Here is a 21,709-nt window from a genome sequence, read left to right on the forward strand (position 1 = left end):
CCCCACGTATGGTAAAAGGTCTGTGACCTACCAGACAGTCACAAAGCCCTTCTCCTCCCTCCTTTTCCCTAAGCATGGGTTTCCTCCTTGGGCCTTAGTGGCATCCCTGTCCCCTTCCCTTATCAGTCATTCCAGACCTGAATGGGCTCTGTGGTTGGTCAATAAATTCAGTGATTCAGGGGGTGGACAGTTGCAGCCGTGTTAACGTTTGTTCACAGGCTTGTTGCAGGGACCGGCCCTGCCCCACTGCTCTTTGTCTCTCGTGGTCCTTCAACAGGCTAGAAGTCAATGGAGGCCCTTGTGCGGAGGTGGCAGGGGCATGGATGGAGCCGCCTCTCACATGGTGTTCACACAGGGGGAGGACGGGCTCGGATCACTGCGACACTTGTTAGTGTGGGGCCACACAACATTGCCTGGTCGCCTCACTCGATGTCCCCAGAGGGTCTGTGCAATATTCAGCATTTTAAACAAACTAATGGTTGAGGCTGTAGGTTGTGTCAGGGTAAGATGATCTGCACTCTTAGGCCTGCACGGAAAAGAGTTGCACAAGTGTATCTTACAATCTCCGTTCACAGATCAGACTCACTATAATGAGGTCAAGTCTTCCCACAGTCTAGAGTGATGGTGAATCCTGTCTTTAAATGTAGACTAGAATAGCACAGATACACTTTTGTGGCCCCTGGAGGTGCCACTATGTTGCTGAGTTATGGCCGGGTTCTTAGCCTCAGCTGCTCTAAAGCATGGGAACAGCCGAACAGGAAGAAAAGAGACAGAGGGCCATAGATAGAGCGACATACAAACAGAGGAGGGCTTTAGGAGACAGAAAGCAGCAGCCAGAAAAAGACGCACGAAGGCTGAAGAGGGACTTAGAGCCATGACTGAAGCCTAACTGTCATGAGAAGATGAGAGTTGCCATGGCCACCCTGGAGCCACCCAGCAAGCATGTGAGCAGGGGAGGCTTGGGGGCCAGGGGCCTGGGCCCGGGCTGGTGAATCACATGCACTAACCAGGGATTATGTGCATAAGTGATGAGCGCTAAGCCGGCAGGTGAAGGGAGGCCCTGGGACAAGAAACGCACCATCCCTTAGGACAGCTCCCTATGTGAAGAGCAGAGACTTTTTCCCAAGTGAGACTGATCTGCTGTGTGAAGGGGACTCAGCCAGAGGTCCTTGAGTGCTGAAAGGGCATCCCCCAGGCTGCTTTCACACCATAAGTGGCCAAAACGCTGGTCTTGTGAGTCATCTTGAGTGGCAAGAATGGGCCATTTTCACATTCATAAATCCTAGTGCAAACACACTCATGGATATGGACTAAGCTTGTATAAGGATAAGAACCACATCGCAAGGCATCAGCAGGGGTCTTGTTGAGGGAATCGTTTTAGCTTGACACTTGTCTGAAAGAACAGATTTAACAATCTTTATCCATTAGAAGGAGAAAAATGGAATTCAAGCATGAGCTAAGTTACCTTTATGGTATATTTGTGGCTAAAAGCAACATTTTCTAGCGAGGATCAACTGGTTCATAGGTTGTTCTGGTGCAGGGAATCGATGCTCGTAATATCCATGGCCTTACAGGAATGTGTTTGAACCTTGATTGCACAAAGAAATCACATTCCCATGGTCCACAGAGTGAAACAGTTAACAAACCTCCCCCCTAACACCTTTTCAAGACGATAGTATCCCTGAACATATTAACATGTAAATACACTTCGATAGTTTGACAATGCACTGAAATGCATATAATCTACATGCTAACTAGTCCTTTAAAGACTTTCCACTACTGAATGTGGTTTAGTAACACTTTCATGTCTGGGTTTTAAAAATTAAATGTGAGGCCTCTCTTAGAATCTCTAAAAGCGTTTTTCAATTTGATGAGGGATAAGGCGATGACTGGCTTCCCTTTTCAAAGGGGGAGACCCAGAGTTCAATAAGACTTCAGTCTCATTGCTTTTGCCTCCAAGTTGAAGATCTAAATGCTTGCTTTTTTAGGAAGGAACCCACCACGTTAGGTGACAGATGGCAGGTTGTTGTGCTGAAATACCAGTTGCTATGGTCCCCCTTTTCCTCCGCAGCTTCTTTCGCCATAGCTAAGCATCTCCTCTGAGGCTGGTGTACTGACTTGGAATAAGCTGACTTGAAACTGCTCAGGTTGTTGACAAACATGAGTCTAGATGAGTCTCCTAATCTCCCACTCCTTTATCCGCCCTTTATTGCCGTATAAACAGGCCTGAATACACAAAAAAAAACTAAACCTCTGTTTTCAGGCTTCTCTTATCTTACACAGGGTTTAATCTAATGCCCTCTACCCTTTTTACATCTCTGCCTTCGCTAAATTCGACCATATTTTTGATTCAGCACATCACCATGACAACCAGTTATTTCCCATCCTTGAGCCCCCCCCCCCTTCCAGCTCCTCTGCTCCATTGATACCACTACCTCCCCCTACCCCTTCTTTTTTTGTCCAAATAAAACAAAGCACACAGTGAATGCACACTGAGGTAGGTAAATGTATTCAGTGACATCAGCCAGGACGAGTCTATTCTGCTGGATTCCTGTACCACTTGTTTCCAGCCTTGTCTGGGGGCCGGACACTCTGTTGGGTCCATTGTCCCGCATGTATTCCACACAGGCCTGCAATTAATGGAAGCCTTGTCTAAGGCTTCTGGAGCAGAAACTGCTGTTGGGGAGGGGGACAAAAGGCGGGCTGAGCTAGGGGCTGGGAGTTGCTATGGGACAGCCCCCCTTCGTTCTTAAAAGGGGAATTCAAAGGGAGGAGAAGAGATGGAGAGCAAACGAAGCGCTGGATGAGATGTTTAAGTGATCCCCTGTGTCTGTGCCCTCCCCTCCTGGTCTGAAACGTTTTCATACCAGCACATGAAAGGGAACCTTTGCAGTATTTGATGGGGAAGATGGTCATTTCACTGCCACAAGGCAGTGGTAGCTGAGTGGAGAAGAAAGGAATCTAATATTCACCTTTACAGGTGAAGGTGGAGAGGAGTGTGACATTTGGGGAGTGACCATTTTCTTCATATTTTTGCAATTCTAATTAGGAATTTTTGTATCATTGTCTTCTCCACTAGATGAGGAAAGTTAAAGTACAGGTTTAAGGCCAGACATATAGGGAGCCCTCTTATCCATGTGTTTAAGTACAGTTTCAACTGTCCTTGTGACTTATAGGAAGAAAAAAAAGAAATAGTTGAGATGCTCTGGTTTTTAAAGGTACTAAACAAGGTAAATATCTGACATCTGACTGGCTAGGAAGCTTGACCTGTGTTATTCTGACTGTGGCTTTAAAAAAGCTTTGGAACAGAAACCAGCAGTTATCAGAGAATTCACTGGCTTTTTTAATTTATTTAAAAACTGTTTTTGGCCTTGAAATGAAATGCTTCCAGCTACTTTTACCACTGTTTTAATAAGCCGGGGGACTATCTGTCTTTGAGACAAATGCTACTTAATATATTTATATTTTTAATTGAATGTGGAGATTCTTGTTTTTGCTTCATTTCAATTTACCTTAACTTTTTGTGGATCTTTGATCCCAAACTGATTTAACTTACTTGTTCTATATAATATTGTTCTTTTTTTAGGGAGTATGCGTGATACTTTTTACCAATGACCGAGATGATTAAGATTGTGGTTCACAGGGTTCAACTTTAATTTGTTGAACCTTATTCTAATAGATCTCAATATTACACATTGTATGATAGTCTGTGTGAATGGACAGTGATGTCAATAAATATTTTACTGTCCTATATCAGATGAAGTCAAATGTTTCAGAGTATGGTGATTAAAGCAAAACAAAACAAGACCAAAATAATTCATCTCTTCATCTTTCCCTCAACCTGTTGGACACTGATAATGGTTCCTTTTCTTTGCTTACTGTAGTGTCCCATCCTGCGGTTCCCACACTGATACAGATCAGGATTGTGCTATAAACCTCAGGTCTACACTTCCATCCACACAATAAAGGGTTGTTTGTGGCAGAGCAGCAGGCTTGTTGACAGCAGAACCGATAGAATGTAATTTATTGGAGTGTGGCCTCTTCTACTGAAAACCTTGTCATCTGTTGCATGTAACGATACTGCTTTAAGTGGAGCCTCCTGTTAAAACTTTTAGTTAGAACATTACATTTTATGCGATCCGAAGAGACTAAAAGCTGTAAGGTAATCTGACAATGTTTGTGTAATAAAGTGTGAAGTATTTCAGAGCAAAGTTCTCAGTATAAACATTATATATTTGGCTACAAGATTAAATTGATTTAATCTGACTTCATTTAATGCTGACACATATCAAAGCAAGTGGTACTCTAAGTTGTCTGAGAAATTTTACTATTTCATGGAAAATATTCGTTCATTTTGAATTTGATGGCAGCACCACAACTCAAAAAAGTTGGAACAGGGTAATGTTTACCATTGTGTAGCATCCCCTCTTCTTTTAACAACTGTCTGTAAATGTCTGGGAAGTGAGGAGACCAGGTGCTTTAGTTTTAGGAGAGGAATGTTGTTCCATTCTTGTCTGATGCAGGATTCTAGCTGCTTGACAGTCCTGGGCCTTTGTAGCTGGAGTTTTTGCTTTATGATGCACCAAATGTTTTCTATTGGTAAAATTTCTGTACTGCAGACTGGCCAGTTCAGCACCCGGACTTTTGTCCTGTGAAGCGATGGAGTTGTGATGGATGCAGTATGTGGTTTAGCATTGTCTTGCTGAAATATGCCAGGCCTTCCCTGAAAGAGACATTTCTCTATAACCTCTATGTGCTTTTCAGCATTGATGGAGCCTTTCCAGATGCGTAAGCTGCGCAGACCCTAGGCACTAATACACTACCACACCATCAGAGATGGAACAATCTGCTGATAACAAGCAGGATGGTCCCTCTTCTCTTTAGTCCACAGAACAGGGCATCCATGTTTTACAAAAACAATATCTAATTTTGATTCATCAGACCACAAAACAGTTTTTCCATTTTGCCTCAGACCATTTTAAATAAGCTTTGGCCTAGAGAAAACTGCAGCATTTCTGGATTATGTTCACATATGACTTCTTCTTTGCATGATACAGCTTTAACTTAGATTTGTGGATTGCACAGCGAATTCTGGTGTTGTCTGGAAGTTTCTGAGCCAATGTAGTGATCTCCATTAGAGAATCATGCCTGTTTTTAATGCAGTGCTGCCTGAGGGCCAAAAGATCACACGCATCCAGTTTTGACCTTCTGCCTTGTCCCTTGCGCACAGAGATTCCTCTTGATTCTCTGAATCTTTTGCTGATATTATATACTGTAGATGGTTCGATCTTCAAAGTCTTCACAATTTTACATTGAGGAACATTTTTCTGATATCGTATTATAATTTTTAACCGCATAATGTCACAGATTGGTGAACCTCTGCCAATCTTTACAACCGAGAAGCTCATGTTACTGACCTGTTGCCAATTAACCTAATTAGTTGTGAGATGGTCCTTCATTTGGTTTTGATTTGCAGCAATTACTTTTCCAGCCTTTTGTTGCCATGTTCCAATTGTTTTGAGATGTGTTGCTGCCATCAAATTCAAAATGAGCTCATGTTTTTCATGAAATGGTAAAATATCTCTGTTTCAACATCTGATATGTTGTTTATGTTATATTAAAGTAAATCATGCGTTTTTTTTTTTTTTTTACACATCGTTCCATTTTTTTTGGAATCGGGATTATAGTACAAACACAGCATATTTCCTTTTAAATTTGATGACAGCAACAAGTCTGAAAAAAGTTGGGACAAAGGCAACAAAGTACCAGAAAGGTTTTGTGAAGCTACACGTACAAAAACACCAGGTCGAGCATCTCATAACTAATGGAGTTAACTGGCAACAGCAAGGTATATGGCAAAAAAACTATATTTAATGGCTGTGAGCTTTAGGCCCTCAGGTACCACTGCATTAAACATGGACATGATTCTGGCTACAACTATACCATGCAAAAAAAAAAAAGAAAATATATAAACAAGATCAGAAATGCTGCCACCTTCCCCAAGCCCAAGCTTAAATAAAATGATAAAATGATTCAAAATGTAAAAACCTTTTTTGAAATCATGGATGCCACATGCTAAAGAGGAGAACAACCATTTGACTTTTTATCAGCACAGAGTTGAAAGCCATCATCTGTGATGGTCTAGGTGCTAAAACGGTCTTACTGCAATCCTGATGTGTCAACCACTGAAATAAAATAATTGCGTTATGATGTAAAAAATACGGCAAATGAGGTCCCGAAATATTAAATAACTAAAATCTTACACCCAGCAAGAACGTGGAAAAATTGCTTTTAAAACTAAAGTAACTGGTCTTAGGTCCCAAATGCCTAAAGAGTTGTTAAAAGAAGACATATTGCAACACAGTGGTCAACATGGCCCTGTCGAATGTTGTTGGCATCAAATTCAAAATAAGCTAATATTTTTCTAAAAGGAAAAATATCTATTTTCTCTGCTTCAGCATTTAATATTGTCTTTGTAATCTTTACAGTCAAAAATAAGTTTCCAATCCTTTGCAAAGCATTGCAATCTCTTATTTCATTTTTTCACAGCATAAAAACTTTTTTGAAAATTGTCTGTTACTGTAACAGTGCATAGAAACTGACTTTTAATTATGACACTGCTACTGCTGATTATTTCAAAAGTTAATCAAAATAAAACTTATAAAACCAGGAAACATGATTAGATAATAGCCCAATACATGCCCAAGATGAACACAAGAACATTAATATTATATATAATTCATATTATAACAATTCCACAATGTAACAGCAAATTAGGCTTTTTGTCCTTGATTGTGATTTACAAAAAAAAAAGGAACCAGACTAATCTTTGTTCTTCTTACGCTTAAAATAAGCATTGCATTTTAAAGTTTGTGAATAAATAAATAATTGCATGTAGCTACAGATGTTTAAAACACATAGAAGTGACAAAAACAGATTTTTTTTTGGCTTTAAAAAAATACATCTGTATAGAATTCTATGCAGTTTAATCTTTTGCCATATTTTCCTCCTTTTGAATGATAGAAATAATGTTATTTTATCCTGTAACACTGCTGCATGTAGCTGACTGTATCTGCAATCGTGATTAATACAAAGAACCAGCCTAAATGTTTGATGAATATGGATGCTTGTGAAAAGGTTAAAAAATATACCACAACTTGAGAAAGTATTCCATGATTGAAGTATTTTTATGAAATGATTTAGACAATAATTTAGGCTTGTATGTCAAAGTATTTACCATAGAATATAGAAGTTGTGTTCATCAGAAAGTATATCCTAAACCATGAGAATGCTCTTAAGCAGTAAAATAGTAATAACACCAAGACAAAAACTTGTTTAATAAAGTACTCAGAAGAAATGTACTCAATCATCAATATGACCTAAAGATAAATGTACATATTTTAGTTTCATATCTTTTATGTGTCAGCACTTATAATATTTGGTTTTTAAATATCTCTGCTTTGTTTTCTGCTTACAGTCACTTATAACAGAAGATGCCAGAGTTCATTTCAGTGAGTGGACAGCTGAGTGTGTCAGAGATTTTCTTTTTCACTGGACATCAGGCCAGGAGTGTGTCAGAGGATGAAGTCTCTGAAACACTCAGTGACCCCCGAAAAGTGTGTGTGTGTGTGTGTGTGCGCGCGTGTGTGCGTGCATGTGTGTGTGTTGGTGTGTATGTGGGACCTAACCAATTGTGTACACATTAAAATAATTTTCCTGGAAGGCTTTAAAAATTTTACTTTCAACAAAATGGGACATTTGGTTTCAGTTTCATTGAAGTACTTTTAAGACGTGGCAAGAATCCATTCAGTCTAATATTTTTGTTTTGTGATGCCTCATTATTGAGAAAAAATCCTTATGTTCATGTTATCCCTAGATTACAGATATATATTTAAATTTAAAATAAAAACAAAACAATTCAAACCTAAATCATAAAAAGAAAGACAAAAAAGGTTGAAGGTAAAACCAGTTGGTGGTGGGTTGTTTTTATATTAGGACGATTTTAACAATGAAAAGATACAGACAACCCCAAACTAGGGGTATCAGTGTAGTTTTATTTATTGTTGTACCTGCTCTAACATTTTAAACAGTTGTATTTGTAAGCTCTAAGGTGTTCTCAGTACATGTTCTCAGTACAGGACCACTGCAGTGTAACTTTGTCAAATAGCTCTGCAGTGGTCCTGTGGTCTTTTTCAAATTGGAGAACCTGTACTGAGAGCTGTGCAGCATCCATACAGATAGCCAATGGGAGCCCTGAGTCGCACGAGCCCGCCGCCTCCCCGGCACCGTGTCCGCGCGCCCATTGGCCAACCAAGGCACGGCCACACGAGCCGCTCGCGTGCAGACTCAGCCGCTATAAATAAAACAGCAGCAGCTGGAACCAGGAGAAGACAGAGTGTGTACCCAGAGAAACGTTTGTCATTCTCCTCTGAGCTCCAGGAAAAGAGGGGAGTCGCTTTGAATTTGTTGTATAATAAACGTTTTAGCTTGTGACGGTTCCACTGGTTTAAACCTGAAGATGCCAACCGGGACTATGGGAGGAACATCTCCGTCTTCCGTGGCTGCTACCCCGACGAGTGGCGACTCCACCTGCGAAAAACCCCGAACTCCGACAGACAGCAGAAAGGTAGATTATCTGACCGTTTTCATCAATGTGTTTTCGTTTGTTGTTGAAACCTATCACAGCATGTCAACCACGTTTTCCTGTCTCTATCTAGTCCTCCAAACCAATCATGGAAAAGCGGAGACGCGCCCGCATCAACGAGAGTCTGGGTCAGCTGAAGACGCTCATCCTGGACGCACTTAAGAAAGACGTAAGGACGTGACGCGACAATTACATTTTACATTCATATCAGAAACGAGCCTGCATGAGCACATCAAAAACGGACTTTTTTACTCTTTAGAGCTCCAGACACTCCAAACTGGAGAAGGCAGACATTCTTGAGATGACTGTGAAGCACCTCAGGAGCCTGCAGAGACTTCAGATTAACGGTATGTAACCACCACGTTTGGACTGAACACAGTGATGTGCGCATAACGATTGTTGCATGTCTGACTTAAAACATGCTCCCACGCTTTACAAGGATGCACTGGCCATCTACAGCTGTCTGATCCTAGTGAACTGAACTGCATGACTAAAATTTACATAACTCAATCAATTTGTCAAACATTTCATATGTATCTATCTATTTACATATTTATATTTTTTCTACAGCTGCTGTGAACACAGACTCATCAGTCTTGGGTAAATACAGAGCTGGATTCAGTGAGTGTGTTGGAGAGGTTACTCGTTTCCTGTCCACCTGTGAAGGTGTGGACACTGAGGTGAGGACTCGCCTCCTTAGCCACTTGGCCATCTGTGTGACCCAAATCAACCCTGTGAACTTTTATGGACCCCACGCCAGTGCTCTTGGACTCGGTCAGGCCAGCACACAGACTCCAGCTGCTTCACAGATGCCTTGCAAAAGTGGCTCGGCAATGCATGCTTCTCCGGAAGCGATGAAGTTGTATGGTGGCTTCCAGGTTGTGCCAACACCAGATGGACAGTTTGCTTTTCTTGTTCCCAGTGCAGCTCTTGCACCCTTGAGTGCACAAAACAGCCATCACATGTCAGCTGTTGCCCCTCCGGTTACCTCAGACTCTGTGTGGAGACCGTGGTAGGAGAGCAGCTCACCAGATTGTGGGGAAAAAGGACTATCACACAATTAACCACATTTATTTACATTTTGTAAATGTTTGTCAAAACTTATTTGAGAGGGATGTTTACACATTTGTATTTTTTTATGGACTTCAGGAAAAGTTCCTGGCTTCTTTACTCGATTTGATTTATTGTTTTTGATGTGGCACAATTTCTTTGCCAATAAACTGTTCCAATTATGTTTACCACAATATTTTCTGCCATGGTGTCTTTTTGTCTTTTATTTTTTTCTGTTTTGTGTGGAAATGTTTTTTTCTATTCCCTAAAACGGAATCAGCTTATCACAATTACGTTCTTTCATTTACAGGCAGATGAGCCTGTGCTGTCTCTATCTGCGTGAGAAAAGGAGAACGTCTTTACAATTGATAAACCCTGCAAGAGAAACCGTTTAAAAAGGCCCCCTCTTTTATGTCTTGTCAGTACCTGATCATCCCTTTTGCAGGCTTGTGACAACTTGCTCTCTGGCTGGAAATAAATCCCTCACTAATGAGGTAAAAACCCTGAGAGGTCGTATCGGGCTTAAATTCTGTAAGTGCAGTAGTAAGAGCGGGCCAGAGGCTGTTGACACTTGCACGTCTGCCTGCCCCTCTTCCAAATGGGAAATCTGAAACAGATATGGCATGACTCTGATTCTATCGACCTGGTCAACTAAAGACTAAATAAGATATTGGTATGCGGGATTTAGTGCTGTTTCTGTTGAGGTCTCTTTTCTGCATTTTCTGGCACCAGATAAAAGATACCTGATATTCTGAAGACGAACCTTCTGAGGAAGCAGACTGTAGCTCTGATTTTAAATGATAGGCATGTGTTTGTACAGTAGCTCGTCGGCACCAGCCCTGCAGTTGCCCTCCAATTACTGTCCATTTAGTACACGGTTGAAGGGAGGACAGTCCCATCTTGTGTGCTGAGCTTGGTGCTCAGACAGCAAGCCACAAGCAGAGTGTGGCCAGGGGTCACAGGTGCCCCCCATTCATGCTCCCAAGACGTCACAGATCTAACAGCATGTTGCCCTAAATCTGGCAGCTCATCAACAGACATGGCCTCCCTGACAGAATCAAACTGTAGCACCTCCAGAGGATAACACACAGACCACTTGGTTGTTTCTGATTTAATATTCATGGAATTTAGGGGGTTGTAATGAATTATGCAGCTGTAACAGCTATGTTTTTTCTGTATTCATGATATGATTCTTGTATGTGAATAAAAATAATATTTTTGCATTTAGACATAAAAATATTTGAAAATTTAAATCAAATCTTTGTTAATCTAAAAGTTATTAAAACTGTTTGCTTTGTGCAAATGACAGTCAATTAAGTTTACATCTCTGTTATGGCACAACTGAAGTAAGAATGGCACTAATGATGACTAAAACAGAAATATAAAGCCCCCCGCCCTCCTATCAGAGCATCCTTTGAGAACCTCCCAAACACAAAAACAAAGCCAGGCCCCTCAGTGGCTCAGTGGCTCCTCTCTTTGTGACCCTCTCCATCTTCATAAAGGGCCTTCTCATTGTTTATCCAGGAAGAGGTTTAATGGCTGTGAGAGTGGGAGGACCACGCTGTCACTTTCACAGTGCAAAAGAAGGCTTATTGTTGGCTGCTCCCAAAGGTCCTGGTCTAAAAGGCTTTTTGAGAACTTCTCAGGCCAGGCTGTGCTCTTCAGATAAGAGGAGCTGTGGAGTGCTGGCAGGTTGATCCCATCCATACCTACACAGTATGTGGTGAAGAAAATGTCCAGGATTTTGGTGGAGCAGTTTCAGCAAATGAGTGCCATTGGTGACATCCTGAGTCAATCTGCTTCTTCCATGATTTGTCTAGTTTTCATCCCCCCCCCATATCAAAACCGCAATTTCATGCAGTGTTTTCCCAAACCCTGTCAACAGAGAACAGTGAACATGAAGCTGGGCAGGGTCTGCTCCTTTGCTGTGCTCCATGATTGATTGGCCAGTCACAAACACAGTGACAGGTCCCCCTGCCTCTCCCTTTGACGTACACCGGAAACCCTCTCTGGGTGAACAGGGGGTGTTCTGGTGCTTGATGGGGGTCGAAGTAGTCAGTGGTGGTTCGCATCATGGCAAATGAATAGTTTATGCACTTGATATCAATGGTGAATGAACAATACTCTTTGTCCCTTCAGTCCAATTCATCCCTGCTTGTTTTTTGAAAAACTTATCAGCACACTGGTGGAAGTGTAGCTTCCGGGGTGCATTTAGTCCACACCACACAATACCACTGGTAGGGGATAATTTATTACTGTGGACCCACACAGAGTGATGATGGTGTGGCCATTAATTCTGAGTAACTCTTGTTGTACATCACAACTCGTGGGATCTTAAAAGGAGATGTTGTGTTTAATGTAGGGGAGTTGTGTGTGTGTTGGGGTGGGGGGGTTGTTTTCACTCTAGTTCTTGGCCATATGCCCATGGAGTCTTATGAAAAGGGTCATAAAAATACCCCTTCACTGCAGGTGTCCCTTCAAAGTAAAACATCTTGTAATACAGATGATCCCATTACAACTTTAACTTTTAATCTGGCTATCCTGGCAAGACTCAAAAAACCACTTGTGAGGCATGAACTGAATTAACCCAGAAATGTCTGAAAAGGTGAAAGGGATGCTTCAAGGAGTTTTGTGGTTTAGACCAACTTATTTCTGTAACGTTGTCCACTCTTCCTAAAGTTAATGATACCACTATGCCTTGTACATCAAGTAACAATTATTAAGAGCAGCTAAGAAACACAGTCGGTCAGATGATCGCCCGGGTTTTTAAACAACCCGCAAGTTTTAGCCAAACGTATTTATACTAATGAGTATTATACTATGTTATAATTCTACTAATTTATGACTGATTTCCAGCTTTAGATTTTACCTGTGCATAAATTTGACCCCTCACTGAAACAATGCTCTGCTCTTCCTATTAAATTTTGAAATTAAAACTAAACTTTAAAACCTAACTAAAAACCATTTTGTTTTATTTGCCATGGAGACTTCTGGTGAAAAGAGTTGCCTTCTTTTTATTCTACAAATTGATTGGTAACCATTAGAATTAGAGCTAAATTCTTTAAGTGATTTGTAATGATACTGGTCTCAATGATTGTGTGCACTAAGCATGGACAAGAGAACGAGAGAGGTTGAATGGTCTCGTGAGGAACAGGAAAAAAGTTTAACAATCATTTTCAAGTAATGGCTCGATGCTGTGGACGTACTTTGGAGAAGAAAACATGAGAGTGATGTGAAGTGGCTCCTGTGAATTCTCCTGATCTTAATCCAATTAAAGATCTATTGAAAGAACTGAAGAGCTCACAGTTGGAAGAAGGCATCAGTTTGCTCAAGGAGAGTGAAGCCAAACTACATGTTTAGTGTACCGGTCCCATTAAGAGGATTAATCCTGCCAAATAAACAAACATGAATCTAATATCATGATAAAAAGTAAAATGAAGACAGCTTTAATGCATCAAAAGAATATTGATGAGAAGTGTTAAGAATTCATTGTCCTCTCCAAGCTTCCCGTCTTCAGCTACAGTAGACGTTCAGTCGGCAGTTACAGTGGACAAGCCTTGCTCTTGTTGTCACTGCCTCTTAACCTTTAAAACCTTACATAGATGATCACGCTTAGTGATGTTTTAGTAACCCGCAATTTGACAGTTTCCCTCTAAGTAATAACGTCTTTCTATTGTAAAACAATGCACCCCTCGGACATTACTTCTGCTTCTGGAAGTTGGAGTGTGTGCTATGTCTGTCAATTGTTTTGGAGTGGCGCTTCACCAAAGCAAGTAGTAGTGTACAATGAAGGGCTGCATGGTTGCATAAAAAAACCTCTCCATCTGTGGAGCTAGAAACAAAACAAGGATAACTGTGTAAGGGCAGGGTCCACAGGGCTATAGTTCCTGATTCATCCTCCATAATTGTAATGTGATGATAAGGAGCTTATAGCCTCTTGTTATCCTCCAATAGAGAAGGACTAGACAAAGGGCAGGCGTACCAGTATGCGCTAAGATTACCATTCTCCTAACATCTCCCTGTCCACTTAACACCCACATCAGGTCAACTGTTCTTAATTTGGTCAGCAACACCAATTTTGCCTCCACACAGGGGTCTGAGTGCACTGAGGGGTAAGTATTGACCCTTGTTTGTAAGCAAGGTTCAGATTTTGAGTTTGCAAAATGGCCTATTTGTGTTCTTGAGATGTTCAGGTCATCGTACCACAGGGATGTGTCACCCTGTCATAGGCTGAGAGAGCAGATCTAATAGACACCGGTTCAAATAACAGCAACTGGTGTTCATAATGATATCACGACTGACTGAACTCATTTCAGTGAAAGTGGAAAAAAAGAAACAATAAATAAAATTATTGAAATGGAGAAAGATATTCTAATGTTCTAATGACAGCGTGGTTCTCCCACTCTCATATTCTACAGTTAGACATGAATAATCGTAAAAATACAACAACAACAACAACTTGTTATTAGTTTACATATTCAGATCAAAAACTCTTAAACTCTCGTCCCAAGCACTGGGTCTCAGATGACCTCTACTCTTTGTCCAAAGGACCCTGCCCTGCCCTCACAACCTCCCTCCTCACCGGCCGGACAAAACTCTGTGGGAAACCCCCCAGTGCTTTGTGTTGTTTTGGATATTGTGTGTCCAAACAGATAATGTCTCCTCCTCTCTGTTTCTTCCCTTTCCCATCTGAAGAGCTGCTGTGTGGAGCGTGGTGCCTGGGTCTGACTGCCCACTAGGTAGGACAGAAAGCTGGGGTCTGAACGTGGGGCTTAAGAAGAACTTTATGCCTCATACTGAGACTCTGCTTCTGTAAGTTAGCAGAGCAAAGTAAGCAACTGGCAGTGATGGATGCTGAAGAATGATTTGGTATTGAAGATATCTCTATTAAGCTATAAAACTACTGGACTCAGCATTGGCCTTATATTTACAAACTGTATGTTGTGTAACCAAGCATTCGTCCAACCCACAATGCAACTGGAGATTTATCAAGAAAGATTTTTGCCAAATTACAATAAGTTTTTATTTGATATAACGGTGATATTTGATATAATGGTAGGACCAAGGTTTTAAATATATATTAAGTAATATGAAACTTAGAACCCAGTAAATATCACCATATGTAGCAGAAAACTATTTTTATTCTAAACTCTTTGACACTTTATTACTACATTGAACCTTTGCTTATTCAAACTTTTAACATTCAGTTTACTTGACGTGAAAAATGTGAACTCCCTATCCACTACCTACCTCAGTTTTGCTTTTCGCCAACTTTTTAGAAACGCAGTCTCTGCTCTTTTGCAAATAATTGCAAAAGTCTGCTTAGTTTGTTGGTCTGCTTATTGCTGCTGCAAGGTATCATGTAACAAATTTAGTTTTGACAGTGACATGTCATTTTTGTTTCTATTTTCTAATTTATATCTAATTGTAAATGTCACTGAAAATGCTTTTAACACGTTCAAAGGTTTTGTTGTTCTTTCACTAAAAACCGGGTAATTTAAATGTTAAATGTCAACCCCACATGAGTATTACCTTCAACCTAAGGCCATTCCTCCACATTTTTTGTCATTTGAATTGTGATGTCATTCAACTCGGACCAAGCACCCAATCGACCCTCTGGCCTCTGACCCTTATTAACTGTGGGTTAGAGTGCTGTATTCAAGGTGTAGCCATCTGTGTGCCTTGTGGTGTTGGGGTTTCCCTCCCCACTGCTCCACTCCCCCACTCTTTATCACCCCTCTTTGTATTTAGGGCAGTGGGTGATCAGCGAAGGACTATCAGCTTGATTTGAAACCTCTAGATTAAGAGTGGGTGGCTCTTATAAAAACCCAAGAACATGATCCCAAGAACATGAAAAGTAACTTAATACATTTGTACTTGTAGTGTAATTTTAATGTTCTTGTGTTAGAACTGTGTATTTCCATTATAAGCTGCTGTGCTCTTCTACTTTTTACTGCACTACATTTTTCAGAGCCTATAGAATCTGATGCTTTAAAATACACAACAGTAAATAAACTAGCCAAAATTAACATTAACATGACCACTACAACACTAAAATGGTGCTTACACATGAATGTGTCTGTAATAAAACCCTTTAATAAAACTCTAACAATGTCATAAATTACAAATTTGCACGCTTCTAAGTACCAATTCTTCTTCAACTTTTCATACATTTTACTGGGCTTTTCTATTTAGATACACATTTTACATTATGTTTTTTTATGGTATTCTGGTGTAAGTGTTGATGCCTTATGAGACAAATATACATTTTTATTGATTTGTGACACGTGCAGCTGATCCAGACACATGTCAACACAAGATTAACATGTTACTCGTGGTTCATTTCTGAAGTGACAGGATCTTAAACATTAGTGAGTTGAACTTTGAACTTTGCAAGAATAGGGTTCATCCACCCCTCTTATCATCATTCAGCAGCGTTCATGTAAACTGGCTGTCAGCTGGTGAGCTACAGGCTTGTTTACAGTATTGATTCTGACAGACAGAACATATGATGTGGTTCCTAGTATGAAGAAACAACAAATGCACAAGGAAGTACAGTATTTGCACATAGAACAAAGTCTAGCTAACAGGAAAAGCTACTGAATGGGTCTTTCAAACATTGTCTTGTTGCTACAATGCGACTGTTCAGCGTGACTTTTCAAAATATGTTCCTTAATGTCACCCTCAGGCCCCTCGAATTGCACCTTCACTGTCAGTGGTGAGCATTTATCCACTTTACATTTGATGAGCATTGTTTCACTGGATCTCTGTAGACTACAGCTGCTGACATCAGACATCTCATTTCTAGACACCGGACACACAAGCTGGTCGCTGTCAATTGATATGACTGCCTGACTTCTCAGAAAGCCAGGACTCTTGCAGAGCACCCTGTCCAGCATCTCAATGTCCTGGCTGTTTTGCAGCACCCAGTCATGCAGGTACCACATGTGGCAGTCACATTTCCAGGGGTTTCCGTGCAGCCTCACTGTGTGCTGCATGGCAAATGTGTCAAAAATACCAAAAGGGAGAGTTTCCAGCTGGTTGTCAGAGAGGTACAGCTGCTGAATGAGATGCTGGTCCTCAAACAGTTTGGCATCCAGCTTAGTAAGATTGTTCTTGTGAAGGTGGATTACCTGGATACCAAACAGATTACTGAAAATGCTTTCAGGGAGAAATGTGAGCTGGTTTTCTGAGAGATCCAAATTCTCTAGTTGCGTAATATTTCTAAAAATGTCTTCAGGTAGGTTGGAGAGCTGGTTAGAGGACAACATAAGATTAAATAAAGATGTCAAATTGCTTAGAGAGGACAGCTTAGTTAGTCTATTGTCTTTCAGGTTCAGCTCCTTCAAATTGGATGCCTCAAATCCAAACACCTTATCACTGAAAATTGTGAGAAGATTTCCACGCAGGTTTAGCACATTTAGTTTGGTTAACGCAGAGAAGATGTTATCAGCAAGTTCTGATATCTTATTCCACTCCAAGTGAAGCTCTATCAGCAGGGACATGTTGCAGAATATGTCATGGGTGAGATTGCTAATGAGGTTATTGTTCATTTTCAGGATCTCCAGCTTTGCCAGACCAGAAAATGTTTCTCTTTTCACTTCCTCAATCTTATTTATGGACAAGTCCAGGACACGCAGTTTGCGGAGGTTCAGGAAAAGAAATATCGGCAGATCTGATATATTGTTTCCCTTCATCTGCAGAATTTCTAGCTGTTTTAAGGAGTCAAACATGCTGGGGAGCACTGTCTGGAGCCTGTTGAAGTTGAGCAGCAGTGTAGTCAAGTTTGCCTGCTTTGAAAAAGTCCCTGGAAAAAAATGCTCCAGCAAGGGGTTCCCACTGATCTCCAGCTCCTGCAGCTCAGTCAGCTTCTCAAAAGCCTGAGCATGAATGCTTCGTAATGCATTGTTTAAGAAGACAAGCTTGGTCAGCTCAGGGCTCCCCGCTAAAGTGTGAGGGAACAGGTACTCCAGGGGGGATGTCATTATGATATACTCCTTAACCTGCTTGGATATGTTATTGGGTAAAGATGTCATTCGATCATCAGTACACAGAACACTGACCAGAGTGAAACACTGGCATTTGTATGGACATGAGGCTTGTGCATTTGTGTTGCCTTTGTGAAGCAAAAGCAGCATCAGTAGCAGAGGCAATGCCAATTCTTTGTCCATTTTCCTGTCAAATCATGAAAAACATTCATTTGAATTAACAGAAAACCAAAATTCAAAAGTCAGTTTATGCGCTGAGAGAAACATTAGTATGATTCATCCAAAGGAACAGCTGATTTTCCCATTTAAATAAATGGTAATGGACATACCTCAGTGTCACAGGCATCATTCTTTGGGGATCTACAAGGCAGCTGACACAAAGTGCAAATGACAACAATCCTGAATTAGGCAAGAGGAAACCTTTGGCCAGTGAGTGGCTCCTGCCATGATTTCATTTGCTCACAACATTAACTGTCCCTTCCTGTATTTCAGCAAATCAGTAAACAATCAGCAGAATATGACTTTTATTTACTACTGTATTATATCAAATGTTCTACAAATGTCTGTCAGAGCTAAGTCAATGTAAAAAAGGGGAGCTGTGTTAAAATTACTAATCAGATTTTTACCACATTTCTGTCATATAAAACTAATACTAGAACTACTGCTACTTCCAAAACTAAAAACAATAGATAAAAAGTAAATATTCTTTACATGTACAGACACCTTAGCTGCAGTATAAATACCAAGTTTGCATATGAGGTTATGTTACCATAACAAGTCATACCAAGGGGGGGGGGGGGGGGGGGGGGGGGGGGGTTAATCATTGCAGGAGATCATTACATCCACTAGGTGTCATCCTGCTGCTGCTAACCTCAGCAGGGGTGATGGCATCCTGGACCCACCCTCTCTTCCAGGTTATTTCCTGAGGATGCACAGGTAGATACCACTGTTAGTGAGTAGATCCACCTACTGAGGCTTCTATTTAACTACAAAAGTTTTTATTTTTTATTTTTTTCCAGGTTTTCACCTAGTTTTAAGTTAAACTATGGCTAATTCGGGAATACAGCTTCTTGGCTTCTCATTGGCCTTTCTGGGATTCATCGGCTCCATAGCATCCACAGTCATGGTGGAATGGAAAGCTTCGTCCTATTCAGGAGACAACATCATCACAGCTCAGGCATTGTATGAAGGGCTGTGGAAAAGCTGTGTATCACAGAGCACTGGTCAGATTCAGTGTAAAGTCTTTGATTCACTCCTCCAGCTTCCAGGTAACACTGTATTACATATGTATTCCTTATATTATTTATATATTTAAAAACATCAATGACTAATTGTATTATGTCATGCTAGGCAGTCAGTCTGTAAATTGTATTGAGCTCAAATTCCGTGTCCTTACAAATATAAGGATGTGGGGAAAAATGGGTAATAGGTACATGAATGAGACATTATGTAACAATATGTAACATATAAAATTAAATTAGTCTGTTTATTAAATGCAAATTATGGGTTTATCAATATTCTCATGTTAGAAGTTTAAAACGTATTTGCACTGTATACTGAGAAACAGGAACGTGTGAACTTTTATGGTCATTCAAGCCTTTGCAGAGGTTAAGTAAGACCTTGTGCATGTAGAGACAAGTCAGGCAAATACCGACATGGCTGATGAAGAACAAACTTCTTTCCTTTTTTAAAGGCATTCACAATTGAAAAAATATATTTTAGACGTGAGCATATCTGAGCAAAATAGATATTTAACTTCTATATGATACCTATATATACAAGCTTTGTTAGACAAAGAATTCTTCTAAGGAAATGTCTCCAGCTGGATATGACGCATGTTGTCTTTATTCCCGCTTGTTTGTGTCTGAGGAATTACACTGAGATTAAATGTAGATCTCCTTAATGTAACTAACCATATCCAGTCCTAGGGAAGGTCTGCTTGGTACTTTGTGACTATACATGGTGAAAGTCTCATTTAAGAATGATCCAGAAAAAAAAAACAACATGAAAATATTTAAACAAACAGTTCAGTTAGTGTGATTAAAAGTCAAAACCAAACAAGTTTAGAAAGCCACCAACTTGAATTAAACTTGCTTAGATCAAAGGATCCTGTGCTGTGTCTTTGTCTCCAGCGATCGTACAGGCCACACGGGGCCTTATGTTGGCTTCCATCTTCCTGTCCATCATTTCCATCTTGATTGAGATGGTGGGCTTGAAGTGCACCACCTGCATGGCAGATCAACCGGAGCAGAAAGCCAAGATAGCGCTGGCTGGAGGGGTGATCTTCATTATTGCTGGTCAGACTTCATTCAGTACTCACATACACATGCAATGGGCAAATATTTTGTGGAGAGGATTTTGACCTATAGCTGCTGTTTTACTATATTGTATATATTCTTTGATTATGTTTGTTATAAATTTGTGTGCTTCATAAAATGATGCACAACTATGAAACACTTGAGCATGTTTTAACCCATAGAACAAAACAATATGAAAGTTTTTTTTCTGTTTTTATCATTTTCCAGGTCTGTTTGCTCTGGTGGGAACATCTTGGTATGGCAATAGGATAGCACAGGACTTCTACAACCCAACCACTCCCACTAATTCAAGGTGATCAGGCATTTTCCATTAAATCTGAAATTTACAATTGTCATATACTGAAGGTGTGTGTTTACATCATTTATTGTTCTCTTGCCAGTACAAATTACTGTTTAGTTCAACAATTACTATTACACACATAAAGGAACAGTTTGACATAGTGGAAGTCTTCAGCAGAATCTAACTGGTAAATGTACAGAAAAAACTCTTTTTGTTTTTTCAACATGTAATAAGTATAATCTGCACATCATTAACAGGTTTGAATTTGGAAGTGCCCTCTATGTTGGATGGGGCGCAGCAGCTCTTAGTGCTATAGGAGGGTCATTCCTAAGCTGCAATTGCCCCAAAAAGAACTCAGGGACAGCACCACGCTACCCACCACCCTCCCGTTCCTCTGCCCAGCAAGGTGGGAACTACGTCTAGCAGGTCAACCTCTCCATCCAGCCCCTCTCTTCATGGAAGAAGCTTGACTTCACTCAGGGGCATTGTTCACACTTGTTTAAGGTTTTGCAGCATGTATTTTCGCAAGTGTTCTATTTGGTGTATGTTTATATTTGTTGGGAAATAAATTAAGGGTTTGGTAAATTACGGAGATATAGGGATACAGGATTTTTCACAAACAAACTATAAATGTAAAGCTGGCAGTAAATGTTACTCTGACTTTGTTACTAGTAAACATTATACATGGTAACTCAAGAAAAGTAAAACACATTAAATGTTGATTTTATTTTTGTTACTGTGCTTTGTTTGGAATCATGCCATTTTTCCTTCATATTATGTAAAATTAAATCCTTGTTTCTCTCCTAAGATGGTTTGGTTTCATTTTGTCTGTGTTTGGTTTTGTTTGACATGAGGTATTACACATACCTGTGCAAGGCTCGGGCTCAATCAGACCTTCAGGCAGTACCTAGACTGTACTGTGTATCAAAACAGTTGGTCAGTGTGTTAGCAGCTACAAACACACACAAATGTGAAAGAAATAAAACATCAGATTCGGATTAAAAGATGTTCTGGAAAGTCTGGAGTGCCTAAGAAAGTAAAGTTTTTATATTACATATAGAAAAAAAAACAAAAAAATGATCAGAGAGGGACATGATAACAAAAAGAGTCAAGCTTGTGTGAGGCCTAGGGTTAGGTACGCTTCCTTTTATCTTTATGTAGGTGTGTACAAGCATTTGTGTGGGGGTGGGATCGAAGAAAATAAGTTCCTCACAATTCCGCCCTGTGAATCACTGCACCTTCCCCCAGTATGGGGAAACTACATTGTGATCATTATTATCTATTTATGTCTTTAAAATGAATAGGGTGTAAAACATAGAAAAGAAATAGACAAATCTTCCATAAATAAAATGTGACTAAAAGCATGACAAATGTGAGTACAATTAATCTGGGGAAAAGATACTTTTAAAATGTGTTTTCATTTTCCAGG

The 21,709-nt window shown here is 40.2% G+C and overlaps 3 protein-coding genes across 3 annotated transcripts; 2 read left to right on the forward strand and 1 right to left on the reverse strand.

Annotated features, from left to right (window-relative positions):
• Positions 1 to 8,356: 8,356 nt before the first annotated feature.
• On the forward strand, positions 8,357 to 9,888 carry LOC137098343 (transcription factor HES-1-like). The gene is made up of 4 exons (XM_067474503.1): positions 8,357 to 8,626; positions 8,718 to 8,813; positions 8,904 to 8,991; positions 9,215 to 9,888. The coding sequence occupies exons 1-4, from the start codon at positions 8,519 to 8,521 to the stop codon at positions 9,658 to 9,660; spliced, it is 738 nt and encodes a 245-aa protein (XP_067330604.1). The 5' UTR covers positions 8,357 to 8,518; the 3' UTR covers positions 9,661 to 9,888.
• A 5,676-nt stretch (positions 9,889 to 15,564) lies between these two features.
• LOC137098894 (carboxypeptidase N subunit 2-like) lies at positions 15,565 to 18,109 on the reverse strand. The gene is made up of 2 exons (XM_067475597.1): positions 18,012 to 18,109; positions 15,565 to 17,869 (listed from the first exon to the last, which is right to left on the reverse strand). Exons 1-2 carry the CDS (start codon positions 18,029 to 18,031, stop codon positions 16,291 to 16,293), a joined length of 1,599 nt encoding a protein of 532 aa, XP_067331698.1. The 5' UTR covers positions 18,032 to 18,109; the 3' UTR covers positions 15,565 to 16,290.
• A 488-nt stretch (positions 18,110 to 18,597) lies between these two features.
• On the forward strand, positions 18,598 to 21,087 carry cldn1 (claudin 1). The gene is made up of 4 exons (XM_067475538.1): positions 18,598 to 18,950; positions 19,815 to 19,979; positions 20,208 to 20,292; positions 20,538 to 21,087. Exons 1-4 carry the CDS (start codon positions 18,728 to 18,730, stop codon positions 20,701 to 20,703), a joined length of 639 nt encoding a protein of 212 aa, XP_067331639.1. The 5' UTR covers positions 18,598 to 18,727; the 3' UTR covers positions 20,704 to 21,087.
• Positions 21,088 to 21,709: the final 622 nt, after the last annotated feature.

Source organism: Channa argus, chromosome 14, assembly GCF_033026475.1.
Source record: "Channa argus isolate prfri chromosome 14, Channa argus male v1.0, whole genome shotgun sequence".
Taxonomy (NCBI): domain Eukaryota; kingdom Metazoa; phylum Chordata; class Actinopteri; order Anabantiformes; family Channidae; genus Channa; species Channa argus.

Bases quoted from the DNA above. Each gene is read 5' to 3' on its own strand.
- LOC137098343 (XM_067474503.1), top strand. From the start codon at position 8,519: ATGCCAACCGGGACTATGGGAGGAACATCTCCGTCTTCCGTGGCTGCT. The intron at 8,627-8,717 runs GTAGATTATCTG...GTCTCTATCTAG, and splicing joins CTCCGACAGACAGCAGAAAG to TCCTCCAAACCAATCATGGA. The intron at 8,992-9,214 runs GTATGTAACCAC...TTTTTTCTACAG, and splicing joins GCAGAGACTTCAGATTAACG to CTGCTGTGAACACAGACTCA.
- LOC137098894 (XM_067475597.1), bottom strand. From the start codon at position 18,031: ATGATGCCTGTGACACTGAG. The intron at 17,870-18,011 runs GTATGTCCATTA...ATGATTTGACAG, and splicing joins ATGATGCCTGTGACACTGAG to GAAAATGGACAAAGAATTGG.
- cldn1 (XM_067475538.1), top strand. From the start codon at position 18,728: ATGGCTAATTCGGGAATACAGCTTCTTGGCTTCTCATTGGCCTTTCTG. The intron at 18,951-19,814 runs GTAACACTGTAT...CTTTGTCTCCAG, and splicing joins TTCACTCCTCCAGCTTCCAG to CGATCGTACAGGCCACACGG. The intron at 20,293-20,537 runs GTGATCAGGCAT...CATCATTAACAG, and splicing joins ACCACTCCCACTAATTCAAG to GTTTGAATTTGGAAGTGCCC.